Source organism: Empidonax traillii, unplaced genomic scaffold (assembly GCF_003031625.1).
Source record: "Empidonax traillii isolate 1590-97213 ecotype Southwest subspecies unplaced genomic scaffold, ASM303162v1 scaffold1187:size237367, whole genome shotgun sequence".
In the NCBI taxonomy this organism is placed as follows: domain Eukaryota; kingdom Metazoa; phylum Chordata; class Aves; order Passeriformes; family Tyrannidae; genus Empidonax; species Empidonax traillii.
Window position 1 is genome coordinate 173,068 of NW_020956380.1, and position 25,999 is coordinate 199,066.

The 25,999-nt window shown below is 38.3% G+C and overlaps 2 protein-coding genes and 1 long non-coding RNA gene across 3 annotated transcripts in view; 1 reads left to right on the forward strand and 2 right to left on the reverse strand.

Annotated features, from left to right (window-relative positions):
• The window catches only part of PP2D1 (protein phosphatase 2C like domain containing 1), a gene marked incomplete at its 5' end in the record, with an annotated part of 4,904 nt that extends 1,849 nt beyond the window's left edge, over window positions 1-3,055 (forward strand). Inside the window, 5 exon segments of the mRNA XM_027905650.1 lie at window positions 2,084-2,273; window positions 2,275-2,403; window positions 2,732-2,785; window positions 2,787-2,867; window positions 2,869-3,055. Coding sequence (XP_027761451.1) covers window positions 2,084-2,273; window positions 2,275-2,403; window positions 2,732-2,785; window positions 2,787-2,867; window positions 2,869-3,055 — 641 coding nt within the window.
• A 125-nt stretch (window positions 3,056-3,180) lies between these two features.
• On the reverse strand, window positions 3,181-19,817 carry RAB5A (RAB5A, member RAS oncogene family). Its single transcript, XM_027905652.1, has 6 exons — window positions 19,653-19,817; window positions 13,642-13,894; window positions 10,175-10,326; window positions 9,073-9,195; window positions 7,126-7,219; window positions 3,181-4,668 (listed from the first exon to the last, which is right to left on the reverse strand). Exons 2-6 carry the CDS (start codon window positions 13,802-13,804, stop codon window positions 4,553-4,555), a joined length of 648 nt encoding a protein of 215 aa, XP_027761453.1. The 5' UTR covers window positions 13,805-13,894; window positions 19,653-19,817; the 3' UTR covers window positions 3,181-4,552.
• A 4,274-nt stretch (window positions 19,818-24,091) lies between these two features.
• LOC114069096 lies at window positions 24,092-25,632 on the reverse strand. The gene is made up of 3 exons (XR_003573725.1): window positions 25,576-25,632; window positions 25,436-25,470; window positions 24,092-24,349 (listed from the first exon to the last, which is right to left on the reverse strand). It is a non-coding gene; the product is annotated as an uncharacterized LOC114069096 (long non-coding RNA).
• Between the last annotated feature and the right edge of the window lie 367 nt (window positions 25,633-25,999).

The following is a 25,999-nucleotide window of genomic DNA, read 5'->3' on the forward strand; positions in this document are numbered from 1 at the left end:
CCCCCCCCCCCCCCCATTCTCCCACTACTTATTACTACAGCCGTACTTTACCTCCAACAAGCTTTTTGCAACTATGTGAACTTCACTGTCACAGGTATCAAAACTGGTAGTTTAGCCTTAGCTCCACTACTTTTTCAGGAGACACAGTCATAGCCCTTTAATAGAACACAGAATTAATTCACATAAAGGGTGGAAGGTTGTTTTCAGCTGTATTTGTTTCCACCTTGTTGTGAAAGAAAACCACTTTATATTCCAAAGAGATTGATGAATATAACAACTTGGGTTAGATGAATTCTCTACCAGATTTCTTCTTGGTTTTGCTACCTGCTTCCATCCATCCCTCCCTGAGAATTTAATTGCTGGCTGCAGTTAAAAATACCATAAACTCAAGATCTGCTAATGAGTTAAGGCTTGAAGTTGATCAGAGATACTTTAAACCTTTTATGATTAAAATCCACATTTTTGAACCACATTTATTTAATTTAATACACTTAATTTTCACCAAATGTATCACACCAAAGAAAAAGATTCGCACAACATCAACCTTCATTTCTCCCCCAGGAGTGTGTTCTTAAATAAGTACAGACATGTTCCTTCAGCTCCAGGTAAGCAACCGAAGAGGATGGTCAGATACACAGAGCAGGAGAGGGTGACATTGGCCAGCCCTGTTTTCATTTAGTCCCACACTCACAGGCCAGTTAGGTTTTGTTGATTCTTTTGCTGTCTGGTTTGCTGACAAGAGACTTGTATCCAAAAGCAACTGGATTTTACTCCTTGCAGTGAAGTTGTTCCACATAGGTTATATTATGCCCTTTGTTAGGCTTACAGCTGGTGGTCTTACTCCAAGGGTTCAAAGGATATTTTACACATTCTTCTAGCTCTCCATGGAAATCAGAGGAAGGAGAGGGGAGCAAGCACAAGGAAACATTCATAGAGCACACAACTGAAGGTATCTACATGGTGTAATTAATTAAAGGTGTGTCCTTCAGTTTGATATTCTGAATCACCTTCAAGAGAAATCTGCCTTCACACAGACTACCCTTAGCTGTCTCCTACGCTAGACTGCCAATAGTGCCCAATAAACACTACTACTGTATAAGTAATGCCTACTTATACACACTTTTCAGAGGTATGTGCCCCTAGTCTAGGTAAATATTAAAAGTACAATATAAATGAACACACTGCAGCCACCTTCATGCCTAGAAAGATACCACATATCTCACTCAAGTTTCTTCTGTAAGACATCACTTTTGCCCTTATGCCAATGCATGGGAGCAGATCAATAACCTCCTCCGACACAAAAAATAGTCTCCCAGGGCAGCCATAGAGGATCCCAAATAATACAGCTCTTTGGTTTGGAGCTCTTTCCTTTATGCTTTTCATTCAGGTCTGACAAGACCAGCCCCCTGCAGTGTTGCAGTTTCTAACACTCAATTCTCGGATTTCAGGAGTGTTGAGGGAAAGGTAAAATACCTATGCCTGCTAAAGGAAAGAAGTTAGTCCTCAACTTCCCATGATGACTGTAAGAACTCTTGGTTCCTTGGGTGCTTTAACCCAAGAAGAGATGTAAGGAATCATGTTAGTAAACTAAATTCTACACCATGCCCAAATTATTTTTCAGTACTAACAATTATGTGCTGCTAGAAACAGTCTGAACCTGAAGCTTCTTGATGAATTCATTCGGCCATAATATTTTGAAAGCACACACTCTCATTGGAGCAAAAAGAAAATGTTTGAAAAAAATACGCACTCTTGCTTAAAAACCAGTCAATGTGCAACTTTTCTATCAGACTGCACTTTAAGCTGAATAAAATATCACTTAAGACTCCTCATAAAAGTTTATCTGCAGTCAGGAGAATAAGATTCTGAAACAGTCTTCTAACAATCGAATGGAAAAAACCACAGAAAACTTTGCTGTAAAATAGAAACAAATTCACTGATGGACATACTGTTGCTTGTGGCAGTAGAATATTCAACTATGATCTCATTTTTTCCCCCAGTCCTTAACAAGAGACTGTTACTGTAACAGCAGCATCTTAAGTAAACCCAACAGTATGCTATATTAAAAATATTTCAGTTTTAGATGATGTACATGCAGTCTTATATGAAAATGGAAAGAGTCACTGCCTCTCAAAAGGGCACAGCACTCATGAGAGAAAACACTTCAGAATGGTGGATACACCAGATGGATTAGCAGAGGGGTACCTGAGAATTACAAGGGCTCTTGGACATCACAGAGATGCAATAAAAACAACATCTGTTATACCTGTAACTCGTATCTGTCATATCAGATTCTTATTCTGGCTTCTAAAGGGTTTTGGATTACAATGAAGTACTGGCACCAACTCTAACAACATCCACTCGTTTGAGAACGCATGAGTGGTGTTCAATGAAACAGGACTTCTCCATCTAAGTGTCAATATTCAATGCCCCTCACTGAAGACAAATGACTCAAATACTATTAATAATCTGCAAGATTCTAGCACACAAGGTGGTTGTCTGTCCACTGAGCCTGTCCACTGTGACAGGCTTCAGAGCAAGAAGAAACTGTTGCCTTCTGTGCAACAGGTCCGTCTCACAGCCATAAACATCTGCAACAGAATGTACTGGCAAGAGGGTCTGAAGTCATGAAGCAGAACCCAAAAGAGAGAAAAACGTGCCAGCTAATTGTGACTCAAGTCCACAGCTGGCAGAAAAATGGGCTCCAATGCATTTTGTGACAAACTGCAAGTGATGCTGGTCAAGACCTGCTAAAGTCTGTATAACCACTGGGTTCTAAACCACCACCAGTTTGAAAAGGACACAAAAATGGACCCATCCAATTGCAAATCACCAGCTGCAGGAAGAGGCACAGTCAGCTCTGAGGCACTACAACAATGCAACAAGCTACATTAGGGAGTAACTGGCAAAGACTGCATTAGCTTCAGGTTCAAGAGATAATATTACTATTTTGATTGTATTTCTTCTATATGGACATGATAAAATACCCAATTACCTCAAAATTTACCATAGGACAGCTGAAGTGACAGTATATACAGAACAGGCTTATATTTAGCTGTGTCATGAATTTACTTGTAACCATCTTAAATGCGGACCCATTCAGTAAATCAGACATCTTGTCTGGAACTGTACAAATGCAATAAAACCATCTCAAACTCTCAATAAGAAACAGCAATCAAATTTTTTTTTAAACCACTTTATTCAAACCTGAGCACCTCAATATAAAACTAAACACTGGTGAACTGTCATTTTCCTTGCTAAACCCAGATTACTGCAAATTTTAAATCTGCACAAGTAAGTTTCTATCAGTTCAACATTTAAATAGACTAATTCATCTCTTCTGACACACCTTGTAGATTTCATATAATGAAAATAACTAAAAGAATTAGTGCAATATACTGGACTGATCAAAATAAAATGTACTTTGGAAAACAAAGTTGCAAAGTTCATTACTGACAGACAGCAGTACTTATGTTACAGATACAGGAGCATCATTTATTACTGTTCTAGCCATAAAGGAAGAACTCAGAACCCCCTTTGATTAGAGAGGAAAAAAGTTAGCTTTAAGTAACTGTACATTCTGTATACCTTTAAGCAACTCTTAAATATTACAGAAAGTATTAAACAAATGTAGACTACAATGCAGAGTACCTATTTACAGTACATTAATATCCAAATTTAAAATCAAGTTGGATGTACATAATCGTTAGTGCACTATTTTTTTCCTTAGGGGAAAAACAAACTGTAATGGCCAGCAATGATCAGAAACAAGAAAAGTCACAGACACCGAGTTTGTTGTGGTTTTACTTGAAGAGCTCTTACAGTTTGTAGAGGGAAAAAACCCCATATCCTAAGTTGTAGAATTGAATTTACTGGTCTGTACCCTCTGAAAAGATTAGAAATTAAGTTAAACTTGATTCATCACTAATTCATTAAGATAACTAACTGGGTTGGTATAATTTACATACAGTGTACCAACTAAAACTCCACTGTCTGGCAAGCATAGGATTCTTAAAATTGTTAATGCAAGTATTATTTGTAATTAAATTATCAAACTATGGAATGTATAACTAAATAGTGGATACCTGCAGAAACAACTGGTTGCATCAATACTTCAGGTAAGTTTAAGTAATTTTTAGACCCTGTTTCTAAAAAGGTTTAAAGCACAATTGAGAATTATGAAAAGACCCAATTCTATTTATTATAACAGTGATCAGTATTGAGGCTACAGGAACTGGCCAATCAGGTCCAAAGAGAGCAGTTCTTCTATACCCCTAATAATAACAACAACTGATTTTGAAAATCTTTCAACTCAAGGAAGTTTATTCCGCTTCCATCTCTCCTCTACTGCTGAAACATTATAGCCAGTGGTGGATACATGCATGTTAAAATTTTACGTCAAAAGAAAACTCTGTATCATGAACTTGACTATTATCATAAGTCTCTTCGCTGTTGGGAAGCTGTACTGGACCAGGTTAAGCACTCCAATTCCATGGTTATTAACAGTTAGGAAGCAGAAGAATATTCAGAACAGTTTAAAGCCATTGATCTTTTAGTTACTACAACATTGACTCTTGGGTGGTTGTGTGGGTTCAGTAAGGTCTACTCCTCTTCCTCTGGCAGAGCTGGCTCCTGCATTCTGTGGTTCATTCTTGGGCAATTTTTTCGCTGTAAGATGAACAGGAAATAAGAGTTAAAACAGATTTTACTAAGATTAGATCACCTGAGTACACAAAGTCAACACATTATTACTCTATAAGCATATCATTATACTCACTATATAATTGGATTTGATTCAGTGCATTGGTAATGAAAGAAGTTAAGGCACTTAACTTCTTAATGATTAACTCCCTTATCTATGATTTCCAAGCATCAAATGCATTAGTAACTTGAGCAGTAAAATATATCTGCACAGGTGTGCTATGCCAGCAAATGACAGCTCTTGTGGGAATACACCCACTATGGAACAGGCTTTAAGATCAGAATGTTAGTGAGAAAAGACAGAAACACTGAAAAGGTACAAAACACAGACAGAAATGGGTCAAACTAGTTCCCACATATCCAGCCAAAGTATTTGCATACAACATATAAAATGGCCCTCAGCACCAGATCAAGCCTCTCATCTATTTTAAGCTGTCTCTTTTCTCCAGCTCTTATGAATCAATTGACCAATAAATTTCTTTGTTGCCTTCGTATCTCGAAGGTACCTCCTCAGTCCTGACATGAAAAATAAGGGCAGCAACTGTTGCCTTTCTGAGCAGTAGCTTCTCCTAGATTTCTTCCATCAGAAAATTGCTTATTTTAACCATATAAGTCCGTAAAAGGACTTCCATGGGCCTTTCTTGCACATGAACTGGGATCCAGCAACCACCCCTGTTCTACAGCTTGGCTGTAGAATCCAAAAGAATTACTTCAGTCAGCCTTTTAAATAAGAGTTTTTCCTGAAAGGAACAAAATGCAGCCAGAAAAACAGCAGAGCACACATCAACAGTATGCTGTGGTACTAGATAATCTCAGGGTGCTAAGTAATCTAGGTTTCCTTTCCCACAAAAGGGTGGAGCAGAGGAATCTTCTGGATTCCCTTCCAACTTGTGCTGTCCTACAGTTCTGTGATAAAACCCAAGAATTCACATGGTACTAAGCTTTTGAGACAGCATAGAGGGACAAAGCACCAGTAGAAAAATGCCTTCAGAGCACTGTGATTTTGAATTCTAGAACTGTATCTAGAAACTCAATTAACATTTTTCTTAACTGACAGTTCTTGAATGAACTCTAAAGCAGTCAATTTACAAGCAGCTGTAGCATGCATCCCATAATTCTGTCAGTGTTCTCATTTTTCTATTTTCTCCCAGTTTTGAAGATCATATTTACACATGGTCCTGAGAACTGCGCCATGTTCTGCTGGCTATTCCAAATTCCATGTAATACTTAGAGACTCCAAGATTTCCTTTCAGAGCCCACTGTTGCATAAATCTTGTTCTGATACACAGACAAAGCTGAATTTCACCCCACTGATGCAAAAGAATATTCACATGGGCAACCAACAGTGCAGACAAAATACTCAGTTATTAGTTAGCCATGGTTTTCCTCAAATTTACTTTGTATACTTCATTAAAATATGGAGATGTAAGAACTATTGTTGAAACATCAAATCACAAAAAAACCCCAAACTCCAACGTACTTAGTGATTCATTTTTTTTTTTTTAAACAGGATGCAAACTGCATCATTAAACACATTAATTCTGAAATTTCACCAGAATGGTGCAATTGAGCATTTCTGTATCACAAAATGCAGGCCTATCTTGAACAATTTATGAGAAAAATATACTTTCCTGTCAAAGAGTTATGCATTTGTGTCTGTCCCCCCTCCCCAAGTATTTATAGTTAATATGAAGGAAGTACTTGTCATAAAGTGTTGCTATAGTGATAATTTAATTCAAATTTAATTTGAAGCTCATCACAAATTATCTTCTGCTTTTCTGACTTGAAAAGCAGAGGGTAAGAGCTCTTTAGAAACATTTAATTTTAACAGCAATGATTTTTCCCCACAGAAAACGTGTTGGAGAGGTCACTGTATGGTGCAACATACAGAACAGATTTAATGAGGTTATTTGATGCTATACATTACTATTACTGCGCAGCAGAGCTCCTACTGTTATTAAGGTTATTATTTAATACACTAGTGAGTTAGTGACTGGTCAAAAATGTATTCTTTCTTTTTCCTCCCCTTCCAAAAGTTTAGCAACAATTAAAATACAATTTTGGTTATATCAATGGAATACACAAAATTTCTTAATGTATACTTACTATTACATGTTAGCAACTTTACAGAAATCCCTAAGATTACGTTAGGTCTAAAAATTATTAGTAAATTTACTTTCCACATGCAGGGTCCTTTACTTATTATTTGGACAGTGAATTTAAGCACACATTGCCATCTTTGGCACAACTTTTGGATCTCAGACAGCTACCTAAACAAAATTAAACAAATAAAAGGTCCTAAAGAAACTTCAGTGCCAGAAATAATTCAGGTTACATAAAAAGACCTCGGGTTAGGAACACTGCAATGGTCTGATTCTCATGAAAAAAATTCTCTTTTAGTTCTTAGTTTGTTCATAAACTCACCAATTGCCATGAATATTTCATTTACGTTCATAGATGTTTTGGCAGATGTCTCCATGAACAATAAACTGTTGTCATCTGCATAAGCCTGTGCTTCCTGCAAGTTAAAATAAAAAAAAATTACTTCACGAAAAAAATTAAAAATCACATAATTAATAGACATTGTTCTTTTACTGCTACTAAGGAACAATTTCTATACTGTTTTGAAAGAAAGACACTTTGCTGAAACACTCATGTGACAATGTTATTCATTAGCTATGGAGAAGTTGCGATTTCATCAAGCAGCTAGATAATTAGAAATGCAATCTTAAAAAAATTCTTACTAATCACAAAAATATCCAGATAGAAACATATCAGGTAAAATTAAATTAAAATATTTATAAAAGGGACAACCCAATCCAGAACACTAGCTGTGATAGCAAGAACAAATGAGCTCCAGAAAGTGCCATCAAATGTCAGCAAGCCCATTATTACCCTGGAAAGAAGGCAGTTTGCAACTATCTTTCTCGAACCCTTCAAGCACTGGAGCAGATGGATCAGAACAATTTCATTATCCTGATAGAAATTCAAAATTGTAACAAATAGGCAGTATTAAGTATTTTGCCATGTTATCGCCCTTTTTCAGCGTGAATTTTCATCTCATACACTGCTCATAAGAACTTTACTATTTTTGCCACTTCCTATTACTCAATTCAGCTGAGAATCCCCATATTCTTATGATTATGTAACTGCCTTTGCATTCAATAAGAAATCTACAGAAGAGCCAAACTACAAGAGACCTATGATGGAAAAAATAACCTACAGCATTCTATAATTAAGTGACATCTGCTAAGATGTAACTATACCTGAAACAACACACTAACAAATACCTAGAAATCTGTGATTTGCAATGAGAAAGGACTGTCAAGCCTGCAAGAAGCCCAAAAATCCACATTAGCAAAACCCCTAAAATTTGAAAAATATTAGGATTCTAATTGTTCAAAAAATGTAAAGGTAGGTCTACTTTGGTAGTTAAATTTGATTACATGCTTGACTGCAAGACCTCATATCTCATCACATATCAAGTTTTTGTTAAAACCCACAATTTTTCCTAAAATACAAAGATCTTCTGTCACATAGCTTTATGTCACAACTGACATGGAAGTATAAAACTACAAAACTGAGTTGCTGAATTCTGGCAGAAAAACACCTGAACCACTGCTAACCTTCATAATTCTACTCTGTATTTGCAAAAGGATTCACTACTATACACAGCAATATATCACACAGTGACACCAAATACAGATTAAAAACCGTAACAGAATTAACAACTAATAAATACTATCTTAATTCAAATTCAGTCAATCATGAATAGACCAGAACTACCAGCAGTAAATTTTTTATTCATTTTGGAAGCTACTTTCTGATGACCTAAATAAACTTTCTAGAAGACAGAATGCAGCAGTGAGAACATAGATATAAATCACTAAACTGAAAAAAATGCCACGAAAAGCACAATTAAAATTTGAATACTGCTTCAGCAGTACAGCCTAAGGAAGTTAGGCAAATCAATCAGCTTTGTATCATATAATAATCAAATTCTCTGGCTGAGAAGTCAGAATAGTTTGCACTGAGTTACTGCCATCTCATCAGTTGAAACTTCTACTTCCAGTAGAAGACAGAGGTCACATCAAAGAATAGATAATTAATTAGCCTTGAAGATACTCAAATAAATAAGTTATTCCTCCAAGTCAAACTTAATTATTCAAAAAAGTCTATTGCTACATATCACTTGTACAGAAGTAAGTTTTTCAGTAGCATGTATAATTTAATTAGTCTCAGCTGATGTTTATATTTAACAGCATGACCTCCATAACAACTAGCTAGGCTATGCACATAAGCTCCTCCTAGATTTATTTACTATCTATTCAAACAAAACGATATTTCTATGAATAGAAGTTATATACATACCTGGAAATCCACAGCTCTTTTGTTAGCTAGATCAGCTTTGTTTCCTGCTAAAGCTATTACAATGTTAGGACTTGCTTGTCGCTGAAGTTCTTTGACCCAATTTTTCGCTCTGGCAAAGGACTCCTGTTAATGATTGCAAAATGATGCAACTGAGTTTTATTATCCTTTTGTACTCACCTATTATCCCCATCTCTGTTATCTACACTTCAAGCACAAAAGGCCAAATGCAAGGCTGCTACCTTAGTCCAAAGGCACACTCCAAATCTCCAACTGAGCTTTTAAAACAAACATTCCTACCTTAGTTCTCAACTGTGCTTAGTTGGGATAATGCTGAAAAAAATCAAGTAAAGATAGGAAGATCTTTATGTAGACAGAGTAAGGAAAGAGAAGTAGTTAAGAGATAAAATGGGAATTTCAATTTCTCTAGAGGAATCAAGTGTATGAACAGCTATATTGAAAGAGTCTCAAAATTACTTACTAATTACCGAGCACTACTGATTATGGTACATAATTTCTGGGGTTTTTGAGAGTTTTGGTTTTTAAGTCTCATTTTATTAAAAACAAGTGAAGTTTATCAAAATTCAAATAAAAAGAAATTAAATAACCTTAAGTTTTGGTCTCAAAGGCTTGTGCCACCTTTCCAATTCCTACCTGCAATCTGTAATAATACAATATTAAGATGTCTTTCACTATCAGAAATAAAACTGCCACCAGCAATGTGGTGAGAGTAACAGCTCATACTTGGTGAACTGATTTAAAGGTGGGTTTGAAACATTTTTACAACAGAATTTACTTTCTCATTCTTTATTAAAAAGAAGAAAACCCTCTAGAAATGGTCTTTTGACAAAAAAAGAGTTTATAGACACGAATTAACATTACATAGTTCAACATGAAATGAGCAACCTGGTCCACCAGAAGATATCCCTGCTTATGGCAGGGATGTTGGACTACACGACCTTTAAAGGTTCCTTCCAACCCAAACCATTCTGTGATTCTATGAAATCATGAACTGATTCACGCAGGTCAGTGAGAAAAACTAAGGAAAGGTCAACACAAGACTAACTTCCAAATGCCCCTTGTGCCTGCCTATCATAGTACTTACCTCATTTGTAATGTCGTATACCACTATAGCTGCTTGTGCTCCTCTGTAGTACATGGGTGCTAAACTGTGGTATCGCTCTTGCCCAGCTGTATCCCAAATTTCAAATTTTACCGTTGTATCATCCAGACATACAGTCTGGGTTAGAAAAGCAGCTACAAAAAAGACAGAGGTGCTGAAACCAGAAGTCTGCTTATATCTCTACATTCATACAAAATTATGCTCACAGAGATGCAAATATGATTTCCTTAAACAATTCCAGCCTACTATTGTAATGTTTTAACTAAGGTTTAATGCAAGCATTAGCTGACAGACAGTAACTGATCAACACAGAACAGTCAATTAAACAACCAGACTTTCCTCAAGTTAAAGACATAAGAAAGGAAGAACTGGAAAGGTTTCCCTTTTTTTTTTTTTCTGTAATAGTGAATCTGAGTAACCATAAGCCTTCTTTTAAACCTTCTGGATACATTTCATCCTGCTTCAACACACTGTATTACAGAGTACCAGTAACAGTATCCCATCATGCTATAATCCCACAGTTCAAATATTTTCAGTTCTACACATTTAAATCACTTAAACAGTATCTTAAAGCTTTGATATTCAGCTTCTGACAGCTTCACCTTAGCTAATGGCCATGGAAAAAAGAAGCACTTCTCAAAAGTTCTTGTTCTTTAAGCAGCATGACTTTGCAAGTGATTAATGAGTTAATAATAATCATAATAATTTGCACGAGTTAATGTCAGCATAATTTCAACAGCCTGCAGTTTCAGGGCAGCTTGCATCCATTGCCACTACAGCCAAATGCATTACCATAAATAATGTTCTTCCAGTTACAGAAAAGAGTAAGTAATTTATTCCAAGTCTTCAAACAGTTACTCCTAGTAGAGTTTTCCATTAAGATTAAGGTTACATGGAGGCCAAGTACCCACACAATATAGAAACTAACATTACAAAATTAAGGAAAGCCCACTGCTTGGTTGAAGTGGGGACTCTCATCATTGAGCATACTGACAGACTGTGGACAATTTAAATCAAAGGTCTAAAGGGACACTGACCTGCCTGCATACCTGGGATGTTATCCTGTCCTACATACTCCGAGACATCATAGCCTATGAATCATTCCAAAACTGCTGCAACCTTCAACTTATTACAGAAGCCAAAAGCAAGCCGATCTTTCTTTGTAAAGGACATTGTAACTAGCATACAAAAGTGTCCCTATTTCAGCTGAGAGCCAGCAGCTGCAACTTAGTTGCCGGCTGGGGTTAAACCATGACAAAAATCTGACTCCTTAAGTGGTCAGGTGCTCGTGCTTCAAGGGTATTAACATCCATCACAGATGAGCAGGCAAGCAGGAGAAGGTAAAGGCTTTGATGTTCCAGTGTTAAATCCTCATAAAACTCTCTAAATGCTAAATATCCAAGTATCAGTAAAACGGGCTCCACTTGGCATCTCCTTAAGCAGCCCAGAACCAAAACAGAATGAAAAACACATTCTGCACTAAACTAAGGGCTTCCTCCTCAGAAGCAGCTCAGTATTATATTTGTCCAAGGCAGAGACAAGATGTTAAGTAAGCGGACTTTCAAGTTCTTACAGACATTATTCTCTTAACAGAAAAATGCACTTAAACTCCATAAATGAAGGTATTTACTTGGGAAGAGAACTAAAACAAGATGTTTATTCTATGACATCCTCATTTTTGTCAAAAGAAACACTTCAACCACCTTAAAACACCTGCTAATTTTTGCAGAACAGGTATCTTTCCTGTATCTTGCAAGGCCATAGTAAATTGACAATTAATCAACTGTGTTAATTATCTGAAAGCCTATCATCCTTAACAGCCACACTTATGTCTTAAGCAACTAACAAGCACTGCTACACTAGTCTGAAGTGGCAAAAACACACCACTACCATCCAACATGCCTGCCTTTAACTTCACTCCCTTTCAGATGTTTTTATTCAGATTCACAATGCACATAAGCCCCTCTTTGTTAAAAGGCCCTTCTGTATACAAAGAAAATTATGCCTTGGGCAACTACAAGCTACACAGTTAGCTTTCTCTATAGAAAACTTTTCCCAAATCCCAACACTGCTGCATTTAATATCTCTCAGCTGTATTATATGGCATTTTGGTTTTTTCTATTTTATACCGAAGAGGCCCAAGTTAATACAAATCACACTAAATGCTATATATCTGAACTTAAACTTAGGCTCTTGTTTAACTTTTGTATAGATTTTAAAGAGTGTAACACATTTTGGGTAATCCCAAACAGAAACACTAAAACAAGAAAAAGCTAAAAGGAGGTTAAATGGAGATCACTGAAATGGAACAATGAAGTTCACTTAAATTTAACGGGTATTTAAAAAAAAATCTCACTGATATTGGAAAGTTAGTTCACTATAGATCTTTGAGAATGCTCTGTGTTACTGCACAGTTGTATGAGAGAATACAGAAACCTTTCCCAGTAACACCTACTCTAAAGCCATCATAAAATGCACAAAGCCAAGTGTGCATTAGTAAGATTGTTAAAGGAGAAAATATGTGGTTCTCCAGGTATGCTCACAGATACACAAAATAAATAATGTAACAGCTAGAAATAGCACATAAGAAGAATGCAGTGAAACTCAGCTTGTATTTATTTTTGTTAACTTTGCAGAGTTTTTACTTTTCAACAACTATTGGTGTGTGAAGACACATTCAGCCCACTGAAAGGGCTTCCCATAAATATTACAATGGAACAGACTGACCCATGCAAGCAGCAACTACTGGAGAATATCTATCAATCCACAAAAATCCATATTTTTTTAAGTCTTTATGCTGTTCGGTAGTTTACAATAAGTTTAAATGTATCCAAGGAGGAATACAGCTCAAAGCACAAACAACTTCAAAATACAATATAACATAGGAAATCTGTCAAGGGGAAGAGTGGCATAAAATCTGTTCACAGTTAAACATTCTAGTAACCAGCACCTGTTTTGTTTTACATTGACAAAATGTAAAAACAACATGTTAAATTCTGTGATTACTAAGAAAGAAAGGTATATCCAGAAATGTAGCAAGTTCACCCAAATCAAAAGCAAAGCCAGGATGCACATATGACAAACACAAGCTTCTGTTTGCAGCATTTTTTTTTAAATAGGAACTAAGCTCTTAACTCTTAAGCAGTCATTTCATGCATTAAGCACACACCACAATTAAAACAGCCACACATCCACTCACAAACAAAACCTAACATGGAGCCTGGGTTTCAAAACTACACAGTTCAAGAACATATTTACTTCCTCCACTTGACGTGGATGTTTGCTACAGCCTAGTGCCAACCACTTTTAGCTTAGGAAGTTACAGATACAGGGCTCAGATTTAATCCTTGCTGTCAATGACCCACTGTAGAAGTGCCATTACATTAAAGGTTGTCAAGGGCAAGGACAGTACATAAGCTCAGTTCAAAACAAGAGGATAATTTTCTCACCTCCAATCGTACTTTCTTGAAACTCATGAAACTGTCCTTTTACAAATCGAAGCACCAAACTTGATTTGCCAACTGCAGACTCTCCTAAAAGTACTAGTTTGAACTGGCAAATTTTATTTCCAGCATTTGGCCCATTGGGTCTTGTTGCTCCTCGATTAGCCATGTCCAAATTAGAAAGAAGTCCTTTATTTCAACAGCTTTTGAAAGCAAGTTCCAGGATTCAGACCTCAGTGGTTCTTCTGCCAGTAACAACCTATTTGTGAAAAGACAGTGGGTGGTATTAGATTTACAAACCAAGTAAGAAAAATCTCATTCACTAATGAAACATGTACTACATATAACTTGATCTAATATTTACCAAAGTGAACAGTCCAGAGTATAGCTACCATCGCTGCTAAGTTGTCAACTACAGCCAGAGTTTATGACAAATGAACCAGTTCTCTTCTTCAATATCTAGTCTTCCCATTACAGCTTCGAATTAGGACATTGAAATTCAATTATGCTACTTCTTGTAAGACTTTGGTCTCTTATTTCTTAGGATATTAAGATTTAAGTATAATACAACATATTCAGACTTTGAAATTATTGGTAAAATATCAAATTACAAGAAGTAATAGTTTTTCCATAATAATGCCACTGCTAACCAATATTCCAAAGTTGTCACTAAAAAACGATGCTAAAAAACTGAGCAATTTGGGAAAGCCCAAACACCACAGTAAGTTCTCTTTAAGTGTGAGTTGTCAACTCACTTTTATCAAATCAAATTTCCTTACAGATCTTCACATACAAATCACTGATACATTCCATAATTAACAACTGTACTGAGAAGCAACAGTAAAGCCTTCCCTATGAAGATAACCAGATTTTTCTTGACCAATAAGAATTCCAGATCACTTTGTAAAAGCCACCAGAGAATTATGATGATAGATTTCTATTTCCAGTACTAACACGTCCTAACAGATCAGTATTCACAACAAAGATCTTTGTTAAGAAAAACTATGAGCAGTGTATTCCTTAGTCTGTCTCCTTTTCAACTCCTTAAAAAGACCTTACCCCCAATATTTATTCCTATGGACAGGGAAGCCTTTAGACTCTGCTGGTATCACTTCTGAGCCCAATATTTATGCTTTTGCACACGTAACAGCACATACGAAACAAAAGCCATGCCAAAACCAGCCTATAACTTCGTCCTACTCCAGCTGATTATTTACTTGAATTGTGCACACTTTGTGGGGATACAGCTTGTCTAGTATCCAGGATGCAAGAAAGTCAGTTTAGATTGCATTCTCCTAATGCAGGAAATGGCTTCAATACTTAGCTGCAAAAAGGTAAGCAAACATAACACTTTCAAATGACTTTTTCTTTACTCCTACTGGTAAAGCCACTACATTTTAAACCAAGCAGTAGTCTTTAGCCATCTTCCTATTTCAAACCCCTTGGCACACAGATCAGGCACTTGAGCATTCCAGTTTGCCACACGCTGAGCTCAGACACTAAGCCTTCATTATCCTTCCTAACTCTCCCTCCTTTCGTAAACTCAACCCAAGTCCTGAAGAACCTTATTTCCTGTAAAGTGCTTCAGCACTCTAGCAGAACTCCATCCTCTGATAAGATACTCCCTCACAATGCTAATTTTCATGGAATAAATGAAAACAAAAATCTAAGCATTACTTACTGAATTATATTCCAGTTGAAAAACAGGTATTCTATTTCTCAGTGTACACAGAACTTGAACACAGATCTTAAAAAAGCATTGTTAATATCCTAAAGACACTCCTATTTGCTCACATTGCTTCTTTTCTCATATCTCTCAAAATAATTTAGCTTGTTTCAGGTAGGATACTACAATTCTGTATTCTGTCCTGAGTTTGTGTCCTATTTGACTATTACATCTTCCTTAAATCAAAAGATACATATATTTTTTAAAATTTTAGTTGTACAACAGTCTACTAAGTATCACATTTAAGATGTACATTCTTACAAACACGTCAAAGTGTACCACAGCAAAAGAATGTTCCTATGAAGCAAAAAAGCCTTTGCATATCTCACATATGCATATCTCATATTAATTCCATATTCAGACTATTACTCATTAAATTAATTTTGGTGCACTATTTCAGAATACAGGAATGGATTCAGTTATTTAAAAAATACTAGGCCTTTTATCCTTACACCATAAAACAACAATTCATGCACTGCTGGTGTGCTGGTTCTCCAGCAAGACTCTGCCACCTCCATACTGCTGAAATATGGATCAGAAGTTGTGGAGCAATTTGGATAAAAATTGATCAGTGACAACAGTTAATCTCTCCCTGATTATACTACAATAGAGAAAGTAAGGCATAGCCAAAATATAGGTAGTTCAGAATACTATTAGCCATTTGTTTATCTTTTCTTTTGGAAAATGAATGAAGACAATTACTTCTGGTTTAAAATGAAAAAAACCCCATCTGTTTGCTGTAGCATTCCAGTGTGTTTGGACAACTATGAAATAATTTAAACCCCTTTAATCTTAATACATCCCATGTTTTTCTAGACTCTGCAGCATTCATAAAGACATAAGAATGACATCCAGTGACTGTGCAACTTAGTACTCTAGGGAGCAAGTGACTTCTGGATGACACACAGTGAGGAAATCAACCCACCACACTGGTTACTCGCTGTGACTGCTTTTTTGCTTGCTGTTCCCCACACTGAGAGCAAAAGGAGGTACAACAGAAGAACAGGCAAGACTGATTCAACTCACATAATATTTACCTGTTTCAATTGGCCATTTAAAGCTTCTAGTTATTCAGATTTATATCACTTACGAAACAGTAATTACTACCCCTTGCAAAACTCCTTCCGAACACAAAGTTGGAACAGGTTGTCAAGAAAAATATTTACTTCAGTTTTCATAGGTGCCCAAGGTAAAGAAGCTGTAGCTATCAGAGAACTTCAAAGTTTACACCCTTACAGCGTCCCTCCCCCAGAATCATTCTAGACACTCACGCACCATGCACAAAAATAACCAGCTGCAAGGCCGATAGCAAAATCTAAGAAACATACTGCAAACCTCATTCCTTTGATAGTCACATCAATATTTCTAATAAATTAATAATCAAACCTACTACAGTCATGCCACCCACTTTATAACAGCTAAGGATAAAATAAACACAAGACTGAAAACCTGATGGAGCACATCCAGATGATTTTGATATATTAAAAAAGTCACTAAGACCTTCTGTAAGTGTATATTGAAACAATCATGTTTTGAAGTTTCAGATGATGCTAAAATTCTTTAGTTAAAGTTTACAACATGGCAGTATACATATACAAAAGGCAAGGAAAGCATTTCCTTAATCTGAAGGAAAGAAGTACTATAGTTTGACACAGAATGTGTCACATCTGTGAGCTCAGCATAGTGCCTCACAAGGATTTAGAAGTAGATTTCAATGCTACTAACCCCATGCAAACTCCAAGCCTCAGGTAATTTTCATTCTCCCATTCCTTAAATTATCAGTAAAATACAAGGCTTGAGAACCAGAGGTGAATACTCAAGTCAGTATCCTACAGATACACTGAAAATTCAAGTATTTTTTGACAGATCACTTTCAAGACAATTCTGAACGCTTACTCAAGGGCTTGTCTGCCATACCTATTTTTTACCCTTAACTCTGGCAAAGACCCACTATAATGCCTTCCCTCCCTGCCTGCCCAAAATTTTGCACACTATGCACACTTTGTAATCAATACATTTGAAACATGAAGAAAGAAAACCTTGCTAAGAGATTTTCATTCACCTACACAAAAGGAAGCACATAACTGTTTGACTGGAACCAAAACTGATACATATGGGAGTTATGCAACAAAAATTATCAAAATCTGCTGAAGAAAATACTCTAAAAATTTCTGAGATGGATGGCTTCACATGAACAGAAATGAGCGAGACTTTCTTAGTTTTATAGCATTTAACATAAGAACTCCATCATATATTAAAAGGCTCATGTTGCAGTCTTGGGCACTACAGATACACAGATCCCTCTGATAAGTAGGAACTTTCATCCCTCCTGAATATCTCCAAGGCACAGCAGCTCCATGCTGAAATGCCAGAACACAAAGCCTGGACTATATTATTAGCAAAGTACTCCTGCTAATCCTACCAACTAATTCACCAGATGTTGGTATTCTCATCACTCTGGAAGTGAAATTTGTATGCTGCTGGAGAGTCTGAGTTTTATTTATGAAAGAGAAGAGTGCTAAGTATTTTAACAGATCACATAAATTTCTTATTATGTTTGAATCTGTGTGCAAAACAGCAACAGCCCTAGCCAATACCTACAAATTCACAATTTGATGGCATAATTCAGTCATGTAAGCTTTCAGATCAGTGCCTATTTTCAACTACAACACAACCAGTACAAAAGTATCAAAGTGACACTGCTGGCAAAAGCCAGTCTACTGAAGAGATTAAGAGACCAAGCACTGTTCCTACAATTAATATAATTAAGTGCATTACCAAATATAAAGGCCACAACAAAAAAAATCACGTTAAATTTAAACCTGGAACATCTTACCACTTTTATATTTCATAGCAAACAGTGTTTCTTAGCATGAACACACTTGCTGTTGTATCAATTTTAAATAAACTTTTTCACGCTCCTGTAACAGACACAGATCATACAATGCTAAGGTTGCAACCATTATCTGTCTACTTTAAATTTCCTTATACTGGACTACCTAGAATACTTTTGAAGAGTAGTAACCAAAAAGCCTGATCATTAGTCACTCCTACTAACCGAGTTTTATGTTTTTCCTTTCCAGGTCCAGCAGAACTGGGGTGGCACCTTACTGCAGGGTTCAAGAGAGTGATATGGACAACTGGCAAAACACGTGCCACATGCAAGCCAGTTTATACTGAAACATAATGAGACAGTAAGTTAAACGAGTGAATCAACACAATTGCTGCAAAAAGTCATAGCCTTCCCATTAAATGTAATAGGAAGTTCATAAGCTCATCTGAATGATGAATGGTACAAAATGCTTACAGATAAACTGGTTTATCATACAGGAAATGTAACAATGATGACTACCAATACCATTGTTTCTAGCCACCTCACTTCAGCCAACATCTACCTTCTCCTGATATTTCTTATGGAAGAACAATACATACATGCAATCTAGCCTGACTGTAACTCTGAAAATTCACTATCAAACCAGAAAAGAAAATGCAAATGCCACACTTTTTACTTGGCCTGAACATTACAAGGAAGAAGCTGATTAATTTCAGCTGCTTAATTAGCTGTTCAGCCTTTCTTTTCTATCCCCAAGCTCTGAAAGAGGCATAAGATAGGAAAAAAAAAAAAAGTCACCAAAAATGCTGAAAGAACAGCTATTTATGGCCCCGTTGTTTGGAACATTTTGATAGTTCTTAAGCCGTTTAGTTCTCCTCTAAAAGACAAAAAGACATGGGTTTGTTTCTCCACCATACTCTGGCTTTACATCCAGTTTCAGTTGAGCGTACTGTAGAACAGATCAGCACACCAAGGCCTGTCGTGATTCCCCCGATACCGGCGCCCTGTCGGGAGTATTTTTACTTCCCATTTAATTCACCTCCAGCCGCAAGTGAAACGGAAAGAGCGGGGCACATCACCCAACCTCCCCTTTCGTACCTCACAAGCAACTCGAGGGCAACAACCCTCACGGCCGGCCCCGGACACCGACACCTCCCCGCAGGAGCGCCCGCACGCCGGGCAGGATCCCTGGTCCCCCGGGCCTAGCCTCTGTAGCCCCCGCTGCCGCCGCCTCCCCTCCCCCGCGGCTCCTTCCAGGCATAGGAATAAGGGGAAGTGGGAAAACCGGGGGCGCCATTTTGAGCCGGGAAGGGAGCGACCCGCCTCTCCTCGCCGCACGCCGGGCCGCCCCCCCGGCCGCCCGCCCCGCGGCACGGCACGGCGCCCCCGCAGGGCCCGGGGAGCGCTCCCGCACAACAGGCGCCCCCCACCCCTCTCCCGCCGCCGCCGCCTCCTCACCTGGCCGGGGCGGAGGAGCCGGGGCGGCGGCGCAGCACTGTCCGTGGGGGCTGGCGTGCACGGCGTGCGAGGGAGGGGGCAGAGGGGAGGCGGGTCCCGTCTGGGGGCGAGGGGCGGGGGCGCGGCCGAGCTGTCCCTGTCCCGGTCCCAGTCCCGGCCCCGCCGCCACTTCCGCCGCCGCCGCCCCGGCCCAAACACGCTCGCACCCGCGCACACGCACTTCCGCCGCCGCCGCCACGTCACGGCCCCCACGCGCCCCGCCCTTCCGGCCCGCCCGCGCCGTCACGTGGCTACCCGTCCTTCCCCGCCTTTCCCTCCTCCCTTTGTTCCCGTTTCCCCCGCCTTTCCCTCCTCCCTTTGTTCCGGCTGCCCCCGCCCTTCCCGCAGCGCCCCGGTCCGGCCGCGCCCAGCCTGCCCTCCTTGTCGGGGATGTACCGTTTCTCCCGCTTACATCAACACCCACAGGAAGGCTCTCTGGGAGCGACCCGAGCATCTTCCCATCGCCTTTCATTTACTGAGAGGGTGGCGAGGCATTGGAACAGGTTGCCCAGGGAGGTGGATACTGCCATCCCTGAAGTGTTCAAGGCCAGGCTGGATGGGGCTCTGAGCAACCTGGTCTAGTGGGAGGTGTCCCTGTCCATGGCAGGGGGATTGGAACAGGATGATCTTCAAGGTCCCTTCCAACACAGGCCATTCTGTGATTCCATGACAATCCTATGGGGACTGCGCGGGCAGTGCTGCCTGAGGAGGCCACTGAACTCCTCCGTAGCTTTTCCAAATCAGTTCAAATGAGGAACTACACAGGAAAATCGGAATTGCAATTGGGAATTTATCTGACTTTTTAAAACATTGATAAAGCCTTGGAAGCTGACTCATTACTGGCAGAGTGCTAAAAACTTGAGAGGACAGGTTGCTAACACAGAAAAGTCTTGATTGCTTCATAGATGGATATGAACAATATCTTGATTGCTTCATAGTATGAAGAATGACCTTGTGAGAGTGAAGGATCAGTTGGTCAGAAACTATAAGTGGACTGTATAGGAAAGAGAACAGTAATGATAAAGTGTTTCTGCAGTATAGCAGATTTTACAAGGTCTAATAGTTTGAAGGAAATAAAAAAAAAAAAACCTGCTAAGATGTTTAATAAGTTTATCAATAATGGTATTTAGTAATTGGTACAATTTAATTAAGATTGTTTAGATACTCCATCACGAGAGATACTGAATTGAGAGTTGGTATTGCTGTATTCTCAAAATAAGTTTTAGCTCAACCACATATATTTAAATGAAGCAAAAATTATATTATGGAAGGCCTATGGTCAGTGTTGTGCTAGAAGTGAGGCTCCATTATGCCATTCATTCATAAAATATGACTTTATTGTTAGTTGTCCAGTCAGTTCTCTTTCCAATGCAGGTTTATCTCCTCCTGTTGTTGTTGGTACTTTAGAAATATCCTGATTACCGAGGAGAAGGGCTAAATCAATCACATCACAGCTTTTTTTTTTTTTTTTAATAATCTCCATTCTTTAGTGCTGCTTTAGAAATATTTTTCTGCTTGTAAAATATTATAGCAAATGGCCTCGTAGAATGAGAGGAAAGTCAACAAATATCTGTCAGCTTTTGTGTTTTCCATTTTTTTGTCTTTTTTTTTTCACCTTCCCTAGTATGAACAATATCAATGCTTTAACATACTGAAATGAATGGAGTAAAAACAGAATTTTCTTTTTCTTTTCATCTTCGACAGTTCTTCTTTTCCATATACTTTTCCTTTGGTACCAGTTTGGTCCCAGAGCAGTAATTTCCTCACTCTACTTTACTTGGTTGAAGTTAATCACTTACATAAATGCTTTTTGTAAAACAAATATGTGACTTCAACAAAGTAAAAATGTCCTTGTATTCACCAGTGGTGTAGAATGCCAGCCTACTTCCAGAGAAACGTTTGAAAGAGTGCAAGTTTTCTGAGCTGTGAGTCTGCTGAATGTTTGTAAGAGTTGTCCATTAAATGAGGTAATCCTGCCCTGATGTACCGCTTACTTGTCATAACCCTCTGACTGGCTTCCATCTGCTCAACTGGACTGCAGAATTTGGTGAGCAAAACATCAGAATCCTGATAAACAGATGGTTTTTACCATATATGTTATGAGCATACATTCAGGCACCAGCCAGCATCCAGCCAACCTGGCAGCTGCCAGCTCACTCACTCCCCTCCCTGCAGTAGGACAGAGAACAGGAGGAACAAAAGCAAGACAACTTGTGGGTCAAGATAACGACAGTTTAATAGATGAAGGAAAGAGGGAGGGAAAAGGCAGTACAAAAGAAATTGCTGACCACCTCCCATAAACAGACCAATTTCCAACCAGTCTCCAAGCAGCAGCCAACTTGGAAGACATCTTCTTCTACCTCCAATTTCTATTGCTGAGCACAATGCTATGTGATATGGAATATCCTTTTCATTAATTTGGGTCAGCTGTCCTGGCTGTATTCCACTCCCAAGTTTCTTGACCATCTGTCCAGCATACCTTCTGGGGGAGAAAGGGAAAGTCCTGACCCTGTTTCAGATGAAAAAAAACAGTTTCAGTGAAAAAAATTTAAAATATTAAAAATTAAAATATCAAGTCATTAATAGAATAAATTGAACTAAATTCAGTTCAGAGATTAAATGCTCATGTCATACATGACATTTGATGTTTCACGTAGTCTCAAGTGAAGAACTGCTGATGGAAGGTATGATCCAAGTCCATTTCTGTTTCCAGCTGCAAGCTAAAACCTCTGGAGTAAGTTGTGATACTGTATAGCTGCAGAGTGAGTTGGATCAACCAATGATGTCATGCAAAAATTATTCACCAGAAGACATAATTTTGTGGTCTGAACACAGCAAATTGAACCATGTCTGCTGTGGCTGCAGGCTCTCTAGATCTGGTGCACATGAGAGTAAATGAGTTCAGAGAAGACAATGGGCCGAAAACCTCCTGTTTACTAGTAGGCTTTATTTAGGTGCAACATGAAATGCCACATTCAGTTTACACAACAAGAATGAGAGAAAATACAGAACATGATGCCCATAATGTTCAGGAAACAAGAACCGTAACATTCCATATGTAGGGATCACGTTCTATGCTTCTAATATAAATAGATAAATGCTTTCTAGAATTGGAATAATCTTTCAGATTGTCAGATGCATCTGAAGTTCAAGGCTGAGTCGAATTTTGATGCAGGAATTCCGTTTATGTGATATAATTGCACTAACAAAAAGGATGCAAAAGGGATAACATATTACTTTCTTGTGAGGGAGTAGAGAATTTTTCAAAATGCCTTGAGCAGACTTCAGAAGTGCCGCACTAGTCCATTTTGCTGAAACTGCTAACATGAATGGAAATCTCATATGCTTTTTTCTGTTAGCTATAGAGGCAGAGCTACAATACTGGTGTGCTGTTAGGAAGTCTGTGTTACATGCAGGAGGTTCATACTGGCTGGCTAACTCCCTGACCACAACAGTCATGGCATCATGGGTCATGTGGCAAATACCAAAAGTGAAACTGTGCTGAATGATACTAATGAATTTATCTTAGTGGGTCACGGTTTCATCAGATGGATTTCCACCTATTTTAGCATTTCTCTGCAAAGTTCTTTGCTTGGCCTTTTTGTGTTTCAATCCAGTGCTAGATGTGTAATTATAAATGGAAGTTGATTTTAGATGACGTGCAGAATCTCTTTAGTGTGTTTGAACTTCCCATTTTTTTATGTGTCCATCTGCTGTAATATCCTTTTTTTCTGTCTTCTATCTCTGCTTGTGTACATTTTCTCTGTACCTACATTGGTTTCATCATACCATAGCTTATTAAATGTGTGCAGTGCATAGAAAGGAGTAATTTACTATCTGTAAATGAGTTGAATTAAAACCATGAAAGAAACCAGGCGATAACAACAGCAAAGTGTATCAGCATAGCTGATTCCTTCGGGTGTTTTGCAAAAATTGCACTGTTTTACATGGAGTTCTCTGACCTTCAGAGACCTTAAGGAATTTACAAATTTAGTGCCTTGACTGCCGTCTGTGCCAGCAGAGTGAGAACTGCGTTGCAGAACATGGGGTGTTTGTGCTTCATAAAGAAAGTAAAATGCAGGGTTTTAGGCAGTTTCCATTCCTCAGTTTTAGCCTAAACAAGACGGAAAAAGGCATTAGACTGTGGGAATTGAATGTCAGCAAATAGTGAAATGTCAAGTACTGTTGAGGAAAAAAGTGCTGCTGTAGAATGGAAAATTTTGTTCAACTTTTTCCAAACAGATTTCTCTAGAGATCCTGCTTTTTAAACATAGGAGATGACAAACTCATGCTGAAATAAAAAGAGTTTTGATCTTTTTTCCCTAAAATTGAGTTCCACTGTTTTTTGTTAATTCATCAGCTTATCTTTAAAATTTACAGATCTTTCCCACCCTATGAATATGACACTGATTCCTAAAATGAGAATTATAGGAAAGAATGTGTATTGTTAGTAGGTTTCAAATTGATTTATAGGGATCTCTATTTCTGTTGAAGAGAAAACAAACACAGAGAGGCAAAAAGAGAAGGCTGAGGACTTCTGCTTTACTTGTTTCAGCAGTAGGCATTCTTTTTACATGGCCAGGTCCTATTTTTCTTCCTTTGCCACAACCTGCTCCATCGAGGCTGAGTGGACTCCTTCAATTGGCAAGTGTGGCCACCTACCGGGGAAAAAACAACGTAAAAATAAATCAGCAAGTTACAGAATGTACAAAAAATGGTAATATCTTGAGCACAGATAGAGAGCCATCTAGAAATACAACAAACACAAGGAAAAAAATTCAAGTGCACTATTATTACTGTCTAATTTATGCATTACTGTACTTTGCTTTTCCTCTCTCTAGTTTCCTCTTTTTCTGACAGCTTTATCCTTACCCAGTTACTTCTCTCAATGACATCAAATTCCTCCCAAATTTCTAATACCTGAAGTTTGGTTCAAATCACTATTTAGCTTTTAATAGATAGAAATTGCACCTTATAGATGAATAGATCACAAAGCAAGGCATAACCAATCATTTTATTTATTAAACTACCAACTATTTCGCAGGAGCACTCCTAAGTAACAACAAATGTGATTGCAATAAGAAATTAACTGAACACATTAAGAATTTAAAAGAGCTGCTTTAGTTCTCAAGTAGTCTTAGATGTTCTGTATTAGGAGCGTGGTACAGCCATATCTACAGCAGAAAAACACATCTACTTTTGAAAAAGGCCACCAACATGGCCACAGCTAGATGACAGTTGATGCTAACATGATGCTTCTTGCCAGAGAAGACTAAGGTAGGTTCACACGTGCTGGAAAGTTAGCTGATCATAGCACTGATGTGTACTGTCAATGACTTCAACAGCCGGAGCAGGTTGTCAGGCACCCCTGCTGCCTGGGGAGCTGGTCATCGGAGAGCAATTGCTTCCTGCGTCTCTCATCTTCCATTTGTAGGAAAGGGTCTTGAGAATTTAGTTTTAATTTAGCATCCTTCATTTAAAATCCTTATCAAACAAACGTTAGATCAGAGACTAAAATGGTAACAGCTGGTAATGTTTGTTGATTAATTACGATTAAGGTCTGTATATTTATCTAAAATTGGTTTTGCCATCGTAGGACTATAGAGAATGGAGCAGGATGTGATTAAATTTTGATGTTTTGCTGGGAGGAAGGGGAGAGTTTGCTAAATGTCATCTGAGAATAAAAGTCTTTGTAGGAGGAGCTGAAGGTCTGTTAAACAGCAGTGAAACTTGTTCAGTCTTACCCGTGCTGCTTTTCTGAAATAACCCACATCTGCTTCTAAAAGGCAAATACAGTGGTTTAGATATACGAGGTGTTAACTCATTTAAGACAAACAGTAAGAGCACTCACATGTCCTGATACATGGGTAATGCTGTCACCAACCTCTGTGCTGTGTGGATGGGAGCTGCAGTTTCCTCTGGAGGAACAGTCTCAGCGTACGATATTTTATTAATGTGTTTATACACCTGACAACATTTGTGAAAGGGGCTGCAGTCTTTATTACAGTAATAAAGATTTAAAGTTTGATCGGACTTTTGACCGTGTCAGACCTCATTTCAATCTGAAGAAGACCCAACCCACCTGTCTGAAACCCGGTAGATTTCCAAGGACTTAATAACTGGTCTAAGAAATGTGCTACCTCTGTGGTTGCGGATTGTTTGTTTGTTTGTTTGTTTTCATGGCAGTTACAAAATAGCCCAAGAGCAGTTTATTTCCTGACTTTCTCCGAGGAGTGGGACACGCATGGGGGATGGTGTGGGTTCTGAGGGCGATGGCGAAGCGCTGTGTGGGGGAGAGCGGTGGGCAC